Source organism: Chenopodium album, chromosome 12, assembly GCF_948465745.1.
Source record: "Chenopodium album chromosome 12, dcCheAlbu1.1, whole genome shotgun sequence".
NCBI lineage: Eukaryota > Viridiplantae > Streptophyta > Magnoliopsida > Caryophyllales > Amaranthaceae > Chenopodium > Chenopodium album.
In genome coordinates, this window is record NC_137845.1 from 11032831 (window position 1) to 11048589 (window position 15759).

Below are 15759 nucleotides of genomic sequence, written 5' to 3' on the forward strand. Positions count from 1 at the left end.
AAGACGAGTATCTTAGCACAGCTGAAGATTACAGCTGAAGATGAGGGGGATGCAAAATTATCATCCCACTCCAGGTTTTTCCTCCTTCACACAGATGTATAATGGGTCAAGATGCTTCTAATTACTTTAGCCTTAGCAAGGCATCAAACTGAGTCTAATTGATAACTGGCATGAACACTTTTATTCCTTTTAAAGAGGATACTCGTTGAGAAACATACTTGGTCAAAACCTCCTTAATATCATTCTTAAGAAACCACATGTAACATCTCATCCCACAAAGATTTCAATTCTTCCAGACACTTCGGTGATTACATACAGTTTAAGCAAAGCGAAGTAGTCAAGTACTCTATGCAAATGATTAATCAGAAAAAAAGAGAACCATAAATCGTGAGAAAACTACAGATATAAGGGGAAAAAAAATCCAACTAAAATAATTTGAAGTAGCATTACAGATAAATCCCTGAATTAGTTTCAACCTACCCTTCCTACAATATAACCTAAATCAAAACGAAGCTCCCTGGTGCCCTAACGCTTCTTCAATACAAACCAATTTGTCAAAATTACAATGTAAACATTCAGACAGCAGGCATATATATATACCAAGTAAAACACAGGGCCACCAACAGTGGACTGCAGAGATGGGATTGGCAACAAAGCTGACAGGAAAGAAAAATAACAATCACCTTTACTCCCCATCTTAACCCCTTGAACTCAATGCCAATAATATCTTCTTTCGGGGACCCTGAAACAAACAAGAGAGAGCATCAATGTCACAGGCTTATTTATATATGGGCTTTGTTTTGTGTATAAAACTGGAGCAGCAAAGGAATACAACGGCTAGAGTTAGCACACAGGACCAGTGCAATATTATGACTGTTTCAGTATGGTCAAGTAACAATCATAAGACCCCGGTCACTCCACAATAAAAGCATCACAAATGAATTATATATAGCACCACCTCTCTCCTAATTCTCACTCTTCTATCTTAATTTCCTGTAAATCAAAGGGAAACAAAAATGAACTTAATGTAAGTTTCTCCTCAGATAGGTCTTTCCTCTTTCTCTCCTAAAATCTGAACACAAGATTAATGGGAAGAAAGTTAAACATGTCATTAATTATATTAAAGTGTTTCTTGGCAGATAGGAGTTCCTAGTTGAGCTTGGTTTTCATTCCCAACAATCCCAAGGAACATCCATTAATTGTCAGGTACTTTGACTTTTCAGAATGAGGCAGAAGGCAGCAGAGAAAAGGTTTGCTCTAAGTATACCTCAGAGAAAAGGAAAATGGAATCTGCAATAAACCTTGGGAGAACCAGATTTGCTATAAGTACACATTCGTCAATAAGTTAAGAACTATGGAGTTGTAAAGATAGATTATAGCTTGTATACAATATTCAAAAAAAAAAAATTTATTTTGTCAACAAGCAAGTAACTATCCAAAAAAAGGCTTAGATTCTCTCCATCCCTAACCCACAACCAAATCTATATAATGTACGAGAGATTTATTGTAAATGAAAATATGTACGACTTAACAGTATACTCCCCTGTCTCATAATATAGTGCTCATTTCCACATTGGTCAAACTTAAAAAACTTTGACCAAAAATTTTATATACAAAAATAAAGTCATACGAGATATTGTAAGATTCGTACCAATATATAGTATTAAGTATCAAATTCTTATTTATTTTTTTAATCAAAACAAAGATATTGATGTTCAACTGTAGGTCTTGAAGACCGTGAAAATAAATACATGCACTATATTATGGTCAACTGTAACAATTAAAACCATTAAAAATTGTTTTTGATTATTAATGTTACTACTACAGATTTAGGGGGCAATTGGTTCATTAAAAGGAAAGAGTTTAAGAAAGGGATAGGAGGTGAGTGAAAAACAACTCCCATTAATATAGTACGTTGTTTGGCATTCAAACTCTCTTCCTTCCCTCACCATTCCACCCCACACTGACAATCACTCTCATGGTTGTTGCCATAAGCCCATCACCAATCACCCCCTCCTTGCCCAGTGTATAAAAAATTAAAAAGGCTCAAGGAGCAATGAGGAGATGAAGGTCCAGTTGTGCCTCGGTGCGCTCAAGGTATGCCTCTTTGAAGTGAGCCGCACAATATTAAACATTTAATAAAACTGTTTATGTGCGCCTCAAGTGCACCTCTTTGCCTCTGTAACTAAGCCTCTCCCAGAGCCAAAAAAAAAAAAAAAAAAAAAAAAAAAAAAAAAAAAAAACTCTACCCTAATCGCCTAGTGCCTCAGCACCAAGGCGCGCCTTTTTATACACTGTCCTTGCCGCCACACCCCTGCCCTTGCAGCTGCGTTACCGTCAACGCTGCCACCCTTTCTCTCATCCTTCTTAAATTATTGTTTTCTAGTACCATGGTTATATTGAAATTCTAAAGGTTATATTCGAGCAAAAAACTATAGTAACCTTTAAAAGCCATTATTGATGATATAAAAAGGTTTTAATTTTTTTTTTCTTGATTTTATTCCTAATTGTTAGGGCTATGGGCTTTTGGTGGATGTTGGTGGTTAATTGGTTATGGATGGTAGGGTTTTTTCCCTGGGCGAATAGGTGGTTTCAATTTGGGTGGGTTTTAACTTTTAAGTGTAGTTGAAGGTGGTGGTGGTGGGGAAGTACAGGTAAGAATGCCGGTGGGGCAGTGGTGGCGGTTGCGGTGATGGTTTGGGTGGTAGTGGTGGTGGTGCATTGATGTTCGTTGGTGTGGAGGTGCAATGGGATATCAAAGTAGAGGAGTTTGGGGGGTCTGAAGAGGATAAAGGGAATAATTAAATCGACATTAAAAACAACAAAGGGAATCAAGCTTGCTTATTCCCTTTCCCTTTTCTAATTACCCTACACCAAACGCCCACTTTTAATAAGGGACAACAAAAGTTATCACAATTTTCCTTACAGGTTATGATAATTACTACACCATAAATACAGTGACTGATATTGTGACTTATATGTGTATAAAACTAAGAATTATGCAAATAAATACACACCAATCCTAAAATTATCTTTACGAGAGGGTTTGACACAGATTAAGGGTAGTAGTGAAAGCAAAGGAAAATTTGGAAGTGAGAAAAGAGAGCAAAAAAAAAAAAAAAAAAAAAAAAAAAAAAAAAAAAAAGAAAGTGTTAAGGAGAGAAGAATGATAGGAAAACAAAAAATAAGAGTAAATGCTGATTTCAACCCAAAAAGTTTTGGGATATCCTAACAAGTAAGAATATAAAATTCTGGGACAACCCAAACAAAAAATATGAAGAAAATTCAGGGATGAAGAGAGTTTAACAGATGAAACCAAAGGTAGCAAAAAGAACAGAAGGACCAGTAGCAATGTCACACTGAAAATCAAAGACCTCCAAGAAAAGGGATTGGGGAGGGGAAGGGAGGAGGGAGGAGGGATGTCCTTGTTCCACTTCTAAAGGAAGTGTTTAAAATAACAGCCATGACTCTAGCAGTAACAATCAATGGTAAAATCACCTGGGAATGGCATGCAATCAAGCACCCCTCATCACAACAGCCACAACCAACTCTAAGATGAAATTACCCCACTGTTGACCTGTTGCTAGTATGTTTTCAATACCAAATATCAACTAAATTATAAAAAATCAACAAAAATTTCCCCACTGTTGCTAGTATGTTTCTCAATACAATGAAATTGCCTTTGATATGACATGGGAAGAAAAATAGGAAGAAGGATATCTAGAAGAGGGCTATAAGTACAACATTTTTGGGCATGAATTAGCAGAAAATAATCTCTCCCAGGCATTATTATGTCACGCCGTCACTACAGAATGAAAATGGGCATTAAAGGTATCCATTATTGAAGGTTTAATAATCATTGGTACATCACGTCGTAACTACGGAATGAAAATGGCCATTAAAGGTATCCATTACAGGTTAACATCTCAATATTAATTTCAGATCTTACCATTGGTATTCCTATTGCTTTAAGATCCTCGTCGGTCATGTGCTCAAGAGCTGTCATGTCAACCTAACAAAGAAAAAACAAAAAAAAGCTAAGTTAGCCATAAAGAGTCCTCAAAAAGTAAAAAGGTCCACAATCACATGCATGTGTAGCTTACTTCCTCTGCCTGAAATGTAATAAGATACTTTTCAAGACCCAAGGAGTGAAGAAACCCATCAACTGATGCATCAGCCTGAAAGAAATACAAATATCAATCATGAGAATGAAAATAAAAATTCTCATTAAAAAGACAATATTCTCCCTAACAGCAAAGCAGAAGGCAAATGACCAATAACCAGTAAAGCAATTGTTCACCCTAAAAAAAAACCAGGTACCTTTAACCCAATACTAATAGATAGATGAATGGTGATTAACTGTGATTACCCTCATATAATCAGTTAAAAATGTTGAAAGGAATAATTTTACACAGTGCACATATGAAGTCCGTAAGGGAAAGATAGTAGACCTTCTGCTGAGTTTTCTTCCTCAAAGTCGGGTTCGAGACTTTTTTAGGCTCCGCTACAGGTGTGGCAACAATGACACTTCTTCTAGCAGGTTTAACAGCCTCGTGTTCAGGTTTAGGCTTCTGGGAATCCTTATTTACCGGCTGAGAGTGCATTGAGCCAGACAACTTTTCACGAAGATCTCGAACACCTCCACCTTGGGTTTCTTGCTGGCTGCTCCTCCTCTGAAGCTTCAGACGAAGATCACCTCCACCAAGTTTGCGCGCTTCAAAGCCAATTGATAGTGTCAATCCCAATGTCGTCTATAAAACAAAAAGGAAACTTAGTACTATTTAAATGTCTCAGCTGATCCATACATAATTGAGGTCGCTCATCTTGGTAAAGATCATGTTCCCATTTGTCATCCTGCCTTTGCCTGCAAATATGGACAATCAATTTCAGGGAAACACTCACTAATAATACATTAATGCTAACATTACAAGCAAAATGGCATGCCATATATTAAGACCAACAGCATAAATGAACAAGTCCTCATCATCCATGCCATGTGTATATTGTATGTATGATTGTATATATATATATATATATACATAAACGTAAACAAAATATAAGAATTCATCAGAGTTCGATTAAAAGCATAGATGCAGTAAAATTATAATTTAACACATGGGGCAATCTCTTAGTAACATTATATAGTCTCTGTTACAAATTACTTAGTTGAGCACACAACAGTACTCTGACGCACATAATCCACAAACCACATCTTCATTCTTGGATCCATAAATTGGTTGAACTTAACTACTAGCTGCAAAAGTGACATGATGAATGAATCATATGCTTCTTAAACTTACTTAGATAAGTGCTTTTTAATCAATAGAAAAAAGATAATGCGGCACATGATGAAAAGATACCAAAAACATGCTAACAAAGTGTACAAGACACTAGGGTTATCTAGTGAAAGTTGATCCCAAGGGCAAAGGGTCTTATAGTACATACAATCCACACTCCACAGACTGCATCGATGGAGGAAAAAAAAAACTCACAGTATGTTTGGAATCTGAGGATGGAGGAACAGGAAGATGAGAATAGTAACAGATCAAAATTCCCTTATCAGGAGGGATTAAGTAAGACCAGGAAGGGGAGGGCGCGGATAAGGGAATCCTTCTGAGCTTAAAAAATTCGGTGCAACTGAGACAATAAAGATACTTATCCCAGTGGAAACCAATGGATCAACCTAACCATGACAATGAAAAGCTTCAAAGTGACAACCTTTGACTTTATTCCTCCATTTTCTGTATAATCAAAGAAAAAGCAATAAACAATTCCCTCCCCTCTCCTTCGCTTGCCTTCTATATTATTATTACTAATGCAGAAAGTCTGTAATTACTCTTTTCAAATAAAATTAGACACTTCTCACGAGCATCTAGTCACTGCTCACCGGTTCTGCCAGCAATAGCTCTCCACCAAATTTCTCTTAATCAATCATAACAGCCCTAAATTAATGGCATTAAACACAGTAGTAACTCAAGAATGTCTGTCACCAAAAACTGTTTGCCACTACCAACGCCCACTGTTGCTATCACTTATGCATGGAAACAATATTGAACCCTAAAATCACAATCATTATTGAAGTTACAATAGGAGTAACATGCAAAGATGAACAAGAGGCAACATCCAAGTTGGTATTTGTGTGCTCAAAAAATAGATGAAAAGAAAAGCTGTGGCTTTCAAGATCATGTTAAGAGGTAAAGCAACTGATAAACTCTGTTTAAAGGCAACATTTTGAAGCAAAACCAGGACATCAAACTTCAAACTAAACCTCTAACATGGTAAATAAAAAGAACAAATATCAGCTCACAAGTTTTTAAGTTACAAAGACAGGTTGAAGAAGTAAAGATGGGTTAGAGTTTAGACATAATCATTATGTTTGAAAGGCTTCAGCATGTATCAGGCCCAAGAAGTAAGACCCAAAAAACCCTGTATTCCAGTACTTACTCCAATTACATAACATTCAAATTTCAGTCCATTATCAATGACAGCATAGCTTTTTTTTTTTTTTTTTATGCATTTACATTAATTATTCTTCTGAACCTCCACCCTTAGTTTTAAAGGTCGCAAGGCACACCAAGGCGCAAAAGTCCTTGGAGCCTGGGCGCAGGGCAAAGGCGTGTGCCTTATGTAGGTGAGGCGCATGCAATACACCAACACCCTCCACCACCTGTGACTTTTGTGTACAGCAGGAGACAGAAGAGGCAGCCACTTACCACCAACAACAACTAAACCACAGCAAGGAGGGAAGCAGAGGACCGTTAAGGGGACAGCAGGGGAGACAAGCTGCTTTAGTATTTTGTTTGTTTAGCACTAAAGTAGTATAAGGACAATAGTAGCAATTGTAGTAATTAAGGGCAATGTAGCCTATTCTAGTAAGTTGATTGTAGTATAAGTAGCAGTAGCATAAGATGAGAAAGGTATTCAGAAAATTGTAAGGAGAAACTTGGAGAGTTATGGCCTAAAGCCATATTTATCTTTTGAAGCTTTTAGCATATCAATCAAACATCACCCTTTCGACTTAATTAATTTCATAAAACGCTAGTCCGTTGCACTTGGTATCAGAGCAGGAATGCCTCCGACACCACTGACGGTGACGCCGGAGAGGGTGGCGGCGCTGGAGGAACGAGTAGAAGAAATTCTGGAGAAGGTCGGTGATGGGGAGAACTCGATACAGAGGGCGCTGAAGAAGGACCAGGACGCGTTCTTCGAGGAGATGCGAAATCTGATGGCGGCGATGCATCACAAGGAGGGGAATCAGACGCCGGGTGGCGGAAACTACAACGAAACTCCTCTAGGCAACGGTGGTCTGAGATTCGGAAACTGGGAGCTTGGGAACAACGGCGGTATCCGGCATGTCAACCACGACAACCGTGAAGGGAACGGAAATTGGCGATATAGGAAGCTAGAGATGCCGACTTTCAACGGATCCGACCCCGATGGGTGGATTCTCAGGGGAGAACAGTTTTTTGAGTTTTATCGGTTGTCGGAGACGGAGAAATTGCAAGCCTCGGTGGTAGCAATGGACGGAGATGCCCTCTTGTGGTATCAATGGGAAAGTCGGAGACGGCCAATGGTGAGTTGGGAGGATTTGAAAGGGCGAGTGTTAAACCAATTTCGACCGGTGAATTCAGGGTCTCTTCACGAACAATGGTTAGCAGTAGAACAAGTGACGACGGTGGTAGAGTATAGGAGGTTATTTATAGAGAAAGCTTCCCCGTTGTTGGATGTGCAGCAGAGCATAATGAAGGGGCAATTCATTAACGGGTTGAAAGAGGAGATCCGAGCCGAGATCCGCATGTTGAATCCATTGACCCTTGAAGACGCCATGGATCTCGCGATCCGGGTCGAAGAAAGGAATCGGGTCAGCAGTTTGAGAAAAACGGGTGGGGCCTTTTCTAAACCCGGACCCTATTCTTACTTTAACCGCAGCCCAGCTTCTACTATCCTAGGTGGTGGGCCGACCCAGAAGTCAAACTCCAGCCCACTACCCTACAGCCCAAGCCGATCTAACCCTCAGCCCAATCCAACCCACAACCCATCACTCAACCCAACCCAATCACCACAATCATCTTCAGCTTCTTCTGTGAACCAACCCTCTTCATCATACTCCACTAGACCAAGCTCTAACACCACCCGTTTCAATGGTGAAGTCCGACGACTCACCGAGAAAGAAATCCAAGATAAAAGAGCGAGGGGCCTTTGTTTTCGCTGTGATGGTAGGTGGACGGGGCCAACCCACGTATGTGCGGCTAAGGGGTTGAGTGTTTTACTAGTTGACGAGGATGAGTGCGAGGAAGAAGGTGAGCTACAAGCATTAGAAAATTCTAAAGTGCCAGTAGAGGAGGAGATTCTAACCACCGCTTCGATGAACTCAATTGTTGGGCTTTCTAACCCCAAGACAATGAGGTTGACCGGATTAATCAAGAAACAACCCGTGGTGGTCATGATCGACCCAGGAGCAACGCATAATTTCATTTCCACGACAACAATTGAGAAGCTCGGCCTACCCATTAGTGGTAATCAAACGTTCGGGGTCTCCTTGGGAAATGGTGAGAACATCAAGGGGAGAGGACAATGCAAAGGGGTGCACTTGGAGTTAGGCGACGGTGTGGAGATAGAGGAGGATTTCTTGCCTCTCAAATTGGGAAATTCGGATGTGATCATGGGGATACAATGGCTTGAAAAATTGGGAACCATTCTCACTAATTGGAAGGAGCAAGAGATGAGCTTCTCTTTGAACGGTCGTACGGTGGTGGTTAAGGGGGACCCGAGTCTAACCAAGGTGGGAGTAACACTTAAGGCCATGATAAAGACCTTAAGAAAGGAGGAGGGGGAAATATTGGTGGAGCTGAATCTGATTGAGAAGCAGCAGGGCTGCCCAAATGAAATTGGGCCGAAAGAAAATGGGCCACCAGAATTTTTGAGGGAAGTAATGGAAGAGTATGCTGAAGTTTTTGAAAGTCCTAATGGGCTCCCTCCCATAAGGGGCCATGAGCACTCTATTATCCTCAAAGAGGGTAGTAACCCAATTAGTGTTAGGCCCTACCGTTATCCACAATTCCAAAAAGACGAGATTGAAAAACTCATCGGAGAAATGCTTCAAGCGGGTATCATAAGGCCTTCTACTAGTCCTTTTTCGAGCCCGGTGCTTTTAGTCAAGAAGAAAGATGGATCGTGGAGATTTTGTGTGGACTACCGGGCTCTCAACAAGGAGACCGTTCCGGATAAATATCCGATTCCCGTGATTGATGAACTTTTGGATGAGCTACGTGGGGCGCAACTTTTCTCGAAATTGGATCTCAAGGCCGGCTACCATCAAATCCTAGTCCGGCCCGAGGATACTCACAAGACCGCCTTCCGAACTCATGAAGGCCGCTACGAATTTCTCGTGATGCCTTTTGGCCTCACCAATGCTCCGGCCACTTTTCAATCACTAATGAACGAAGTATTCCGTCCTTATTTGCGCAAATTTGTACTTGTTTTCTTTGATGATATACTTATATATAGTGCTAGTGAGGGTGATCATATTAGGCATGTGAAGTTAGTGTTAGCAACTCTCAAGAAACACTCACTGTTTGCCAACTTAAAAAAATGTGAGTTTGGCAAGCCCAAGGTTGCATATTTGGGCCACATAATTTCTAATGAAGGGGTTGTTGTTGATGGAGAGAAGGTGGGCTCTATGGTGAGTTGGCCCAAACCGAAATCTTTAAGAGATTTGAGGGGTTTTCTTGGACTAACAGGGTATTACCGAAAATTTATTCACCAAATGATGGAGTTTTATAGGGTAAAGAAGAAAGATCTTCATATGGTCTTTATTGATTTAGAGAAGGCATATGACAAGGTGCCAAGAGAGATACTTTGGTGGGCAATGTTGAAGAAAGGTATCCCACGAAGGTATGTAGACCTAGTTAAGGATATGTATCGGGATGTGTCAACAAATGTGAGGACATGCGGAGGGTTGACAAAAGATTTCCCTATTACAATCGGATTGCATCAAGGGTCTGCATTAAGCCCTTTTCTTTTTGCAACGGTTCTAGATGAATTAACTAGACCAATTCAAGATGAGGTTCCATGGTGTATGCTGTTCGCAGATGATATCGTTTTGGTGGATGAGACTAAGGATGGGGTTAATGTCAAGTTGGAGCAATGGAGGCAAAGGTTGGAATCTAGAGGGTTTAAGCTAAGTCGGAGTAAGACTGAATATTTGGTATGTCGTTTTGGCACTCAGAGGGGGACAAGCAATGAAGTGGTGAGTTTGGATGGAAAGGATTTGACCATGAGTGAATGTTTTAAGTACCTAGGGTCGATCATCCAGAAGAATGGTGACATTGATCAAGACGTGACCCACAGGATTAAGTCAGGGTGGCTTAAATGGAGAGCGGCCACGGGAGTGTTATGCGACCGCAGCATTCCCTTAAAGTTGAAGGGAAAATTCTACAGGACTGCCATAAGACCAGTGTTGCTCTATGGTACAGAATGTTGGGCTTCTAAGAAAGAGCATATTAAAAAGATGGAGGTTACGGAAATGCGCATGTTAAGGTGGATGTGTGGAAACACTTTAAGAGATAGAATCAGAAATGAGGTTATTCGCAAGAAAGTAGGTGTGGCGGGCATTGTAGATAAATTAAGGGAAAATCGTCTGCGTTGGTTTGGACATGTAAGACGGAGACCCGAGGGTGCACCGGTGCGAAGAGTGGAAGAGTGGGACCATGGAGGGATTAAACGAGGAAGAGGGAGACCAAAGATGACTTGGTTGGAAGGAGTGAGGAAGGATATGAAGTGCATGGATTTACGTGAGGATGAAGTTTTGGATCGTAAGGGATGGAGGAGAAAGATTTATGTTGATGACTACACGGAATAATCAAATTTGGTTCATGTTAGCCGACCCCACTTTTGGGATTAAGGCTTTGATTGATTGATTGATTGATTGATTGATTGACTACGCACATATTGCAAGGCCTTTGACAGAACAACTCCGGAAAGATAACTACGGGTGGAATCCGGCGGCCAGGCTTTTCAGAAACTGAAACAAGCCATGATTTCTGCTCCTGTACTCACGATGCCAGATTTCTCGAAGGAATTCGTAGTTGAATCCGATGCCTCGGGTTATGGCCTCGGCGCGGTGTTAATGCAAGAGGGTAAACCCGTGGCCTTCTTTAGTAAGGTGCTCGGCCCACGTGGTCAAGGGAAATCGATTTACGAAAAGGAGCTAATGGCGGTGTGTCTTGCGGTGGAGAAGTGGAAACACTATCTTTTAGGCCGGAAATTCATAATTCGAAGCGATCAACAAAGCCTCAAATACATCACTCAACAAAGGGAGATTGGGATGGAATTTCAAAAGTGGGTGCGCAAGTTGGTTGGGTTCGAATTCGAATTGCAATATAAGCCAGGGGTGGCTAATAGGGTGGCTGATGCCCTCTCGCGGCGGGGTGGAGATGAAATTGAGTCGGAGGAGGAATTAAATGCAATAGTAGCCACGCAGAGGGTAGATTGGGAAAAATTGAAGGACGAGATCGCCAAGGATGCGGATATACAGAAGCTGCTAACGGAGGTGGAGCAGGGACAGGGGCCTCGAGGGTACACGGTGGAGAACCACCGGCTGCTGTACAAGGGCTGGTTAGTTTTGCCCAAAAATTCGACGCTTAGGGCAGCTCTGTTTCACGCATATCATGATTCCCCGGGGGGAGGACACACCGGCGAAACCAAAACTTATTTAAAAATGGGGGCGGATTGGTTTTGGAGCGGAATGAGGAAGGATGTGGCGGATTATGTTCGGGGATGCTCGGTGTGTCAGCGAAACAAGTTTTCTCAGCAATCACCGGCGGGGTTGTTGCAACCTTTGCCCATCCCGGAGAGGATTTGGGAGGATATAAGCATGGATTTTATTGAAGGATTGCCGCGTTCGAAGGGGGTGGATACAATATTCGTGGTGGTGGATAGGTTGTCGAAATATGCACATTTTATAGGCCTCAAACATCCCTTCACGGCCTACACCGTAGCTGAGGCATTTGTTAAGGAAGTCGTTCGCCTCCACGGGGTTCCATCAAGCATCGTTTCGGATAGGGATAAGGTGTTCTTAAGTATATTTTGGAGGGAATTGTTCCGAATGCAAGGGACGGAGTTGAAGCGAAGCACCTCTTACCACCCTCAAACTGACGGGCAAACGGAGGTGGTAAATAAAAGGTTGGAGACATATCTTCGATGTTTTGCGGGAGGGCAGCCTAAGAAGTGGGCTCAATGGCTTCCTTGGGCTGAATATTCTTATAATACGACGCCGCAATCTTCCACTCAAGTGACTCCCTTCCTGGCAGTTTATGGGAGAGAACCACCCAAGTTACTTCGTGTGGGAACAGGGCAGTCTGCGGTGGGTTCGGTTGATGAGTTGTTACAGGAGCGTGACTTGATGTTGGATGAATTGAAGTGTAATTTGGTGCGTGCTCAGCAAATTATGAAGAAGTATGCTGATGAGAAGCGAAGGGAGGATGAATTTCAGGTGGGGGATTTTGTTTACCTCAAGCTACAACCGTACCGGCAAAGGTCGTTGGCTAGGAGACCATATGAGAAGTTGGCCGCGCGTTTTTATGGACCATACGAGGTAGTGCAGCGTGTGGGTAAGGTCGCCTATAAGCTGCTGCTTCCCGACCACTGTCGTATACACCCGGTCTTCCACATCTCCCAATTGAAACGTGCCATAGGAGAGGTCCCTAGTAATCCTACTATTCCACTTCAATTAACCCCAGAGCTCGAAATGATCGCTGAACCCGAGCAAGTATTGGAAGCTAGACGCAAGGGAGGTAGTATTGAAGTGCTCATTAAGTGGCTGGGAATTCCCGAGTTTGAGGCTACTTGGGAGGAAGTCGACGCGATCAAGGAGCAATTTCCGAACTTCCACCTTGAGGACAAGGTGGCACTTTTGGGGGGCGGTATTGCAATACACCAACACCCTCCACCACCTGTGACTTTTGTGTACAGCAGGAGACAGAAGAGGCAGCCACTTACCACCAACAACAACTAAACCACAGCAAGGAGGGAAGCAGAGGACCGTTAAGGGGACAGCAGGGGAGACAAGCTGCTTTAGTATTTTGTTTGTTTAGCACTAAAGTAGTATAAGGACAATAGTAGCAATTGTAGTAATTAAGGGCAATGTAGCCTATTCTAGTAAGTTGATTGTAGTATAAGTAGCAGTAGCATAAGATGAGAAAGGTATTCAGAAAATTGTAAGGAGAAACTTGGAGAGTTATGGCCTAAAGCCATATTTATCTTTTGAAGCTTTTAGCTTATCAATCAAACATCACCCTTTCGACTTAATTAATTTCATAAAACGCTAGTCCGTTGCAGCGCACTTTATTAGTATAGAAAAGAAAAAATAACTTCTATTAAATAAGTGTAAAATTGGAATCATGTGAAAAGGTGAAAGGGCCATGTTATCAATAGCTAGGATTCTTCAAATCAAATTGGAGGATATGGGATTTCTCTCTCCACTAGAAATGAATTAACTTGCCCGTCACAAAGTTCCATAGTGTTTTATAGAAAAGAATAACTTACAAAATAGCTATTGTCTTTGAGCCTCACAAAGCTAAGGCGCCAACTCTTGAGCCTCATTGTGCCTTGCACCTAGACACGCCTAAGGCACGATTTTTAAAACTAAGCCTCCACCAATGGTTCATTCCCCCTAAATAAGCTTGTAGTCTAAATGGTTCCAAGAACATCATAACCTTTCCTCATATGCCTTCAAATCTAGAACATACAGAGATAAACTAACCGGAAAAAAAATGGAAAGCAAAGATGCAACAAACAACAAAAGTATAGAAAGAGACGGGAGTCTATTAGATCCTACAAAGAGTCCATCAAATTTCTAAATTATTGAAACCTAACTTTGGTGAAAAGGGTGAAAATACCAAAACATCACTTGGATACCTAGAATCCACCAAATTTCTTTTCCTATGCTTTTTATTTTTAGGAACGATAAGGGGATCAAACAAATTTTGGTTTCCTATTTAACAGCCAATAATCTAAAAGGGAAGGTAAAGGATCCTTTACCCTTTACCTCCAAGAGGCAGGCCTAGATGAGTTGGAAAATTCTTGAAAGCAGCAAAGGCAAAAAACATGACTTTTTCAGTACTATATTAAATGTCACCATCCATAATGCCCAAAAGTACCAGTCTATATATTGACAAATAAAGACCATAACTAGTATTTAAATTAAGGGAGAAAAAAAAAATCCAACACTAGATTCCATGAACAATCTCTATGACCTAAAAAGCATGGGAATCAACATTTTTAAAAAAGAAGTAAAAAAAATAAAAAACAACCAGAAGAAATTCATAGTCAAGAGTATCTGACTATGACATAATTAGTTAAGGAAAAGAGGGTAACTTATATAAGACAGCTTCTAAAGTTAACAGTTAAAAAGAAAATATTAGTGGAGTCGAACCATAAGTGATGTTGGGAGGATCAAGATGTTAAAAAAGAGTTCAATATCACATACAATTTCACATAGCAGCAGTTACCAATTTGCTATCCTGTTAACATACAATTGGAGAAAGAAGATGTAATTGTATCACTACGGATGAAATGAAAGAGCAGAAAATCAAGACCTAACAAAAGAAGTAAACCTGACGTGTTGCGAAAGACTTGGATGGGAAACAAAGCGGAATATACCAGTTTTTTAGCATGTTCAACCATCAAACCAGATAACAAAGCCGGGCTCGACAAAACAGGCAGCAGCTAGAGAGAGTCACTCCAGTCTTCAAAAAAGGAGGTGTCCTAACAAAGTTCGTGCCCTAGTTCAAACAACCTTCACTCACTTTCTAGTCCTCAAAACAGTCAGCAACTCAGCACCCTCAAACCTCGAAAAACAGAAAATAAAATCTCAGACTGCTAACCTTGTCCTACACTCCCATGTACACAGATTAAAGCTATGAATCAATTATCTATCCTCCAGCACCGACATTCTCCGTAGAGAGTCTCCCAACTTAGCCTATGTAATCCAGAATGAGCAATCAATCCATACCTTACTCAATCCTCTAACCAAAAGCCTCAAATTCTATTCACCTTCAAAACCGCTCGCTCATATTCAAGCATTCCTAAATAATCGTACTAATCGCCAGCAAATCAATCGAATTTTCTATATACAATTACACGCCATAAACTACAACATTCACAATTCAACAATAATTGAACTAAGCTAATGCAAAAGAATTTTAATAATCAAATTATAAAAAAAAAAAATCATGATTATTACAAATATATCATAGATTACCTCGCAGAAAAGGCAAAAAACCAACCTTTTTCCGGTGACAGTACGCCGGCGAATGGAATTACTGGCGACGGAGCCATTAAGCCTTTCTGTGATTGACGCCTTGGAATCTCCCTCTAATTTATCAGCATACATCTTCTCGAAAATCGTAGATGATGTTGGAGTTCGAAAACCCTAACCCTAGATTTTCTGGGAGTTTTGGTGGAGCGATGTTAGTGACAGGATACTGGAGATTCGAGTTAATTTTAGAGAGAGAAACAAAGAGAAAAGGTGAGAAGGAATTTAAACAGCCGAGATATTTTTTTCTGAACGAACGATTTTGCTAAGCTATTCTTTTATTTTTTGAAACCAATTGCTAGGGGCTTGTTTGGCATCATTTTTTGTTTTCAGTTTCCTTTTTTTTGAAAACTAAAAACCAAAAACAGGAAACAAGAAAAAGGTGTTTCCACTTTTTTGTTGTCATTTTTCAAAATTATCATGATTTTAATAAGTCTAAATAT

General features: G+C 40.7%; 1 protein-coding gene across 1 annotated transcript; it reads right to left on the minus strand.

Annotated features, from left to right (window-relative positions):
• Positions 1 to 405: 405 nt before the first annotated feature.
• LOC145571968 (uncharacterized) lies at positions 406 to 15548 on the minus strand. Its single transcript, XM_081630982.1, has 6 exons — positions 15288 to 15548; positions 4806 to 4864; positions 4452 to 4714; positions 4104 to 4178; positions 3950 to 4012; positions 406 to 742 (listed from the first exon to the last, which is right to left on the minus strand). The coding sequence occupies exons 1-6, from the start codon at positions 15392 to 15394 to the stop codon at positions 698 to 700; spliced, it is 612 nt and encodes a 203-aa protein (XP_081487108.1). The 5' UTR covers positions 15395 to 15548; the 3' UTR covers positions 406 to 697.
• Positions 15549 to 15759: the final 211 nt, after the last annotated feature.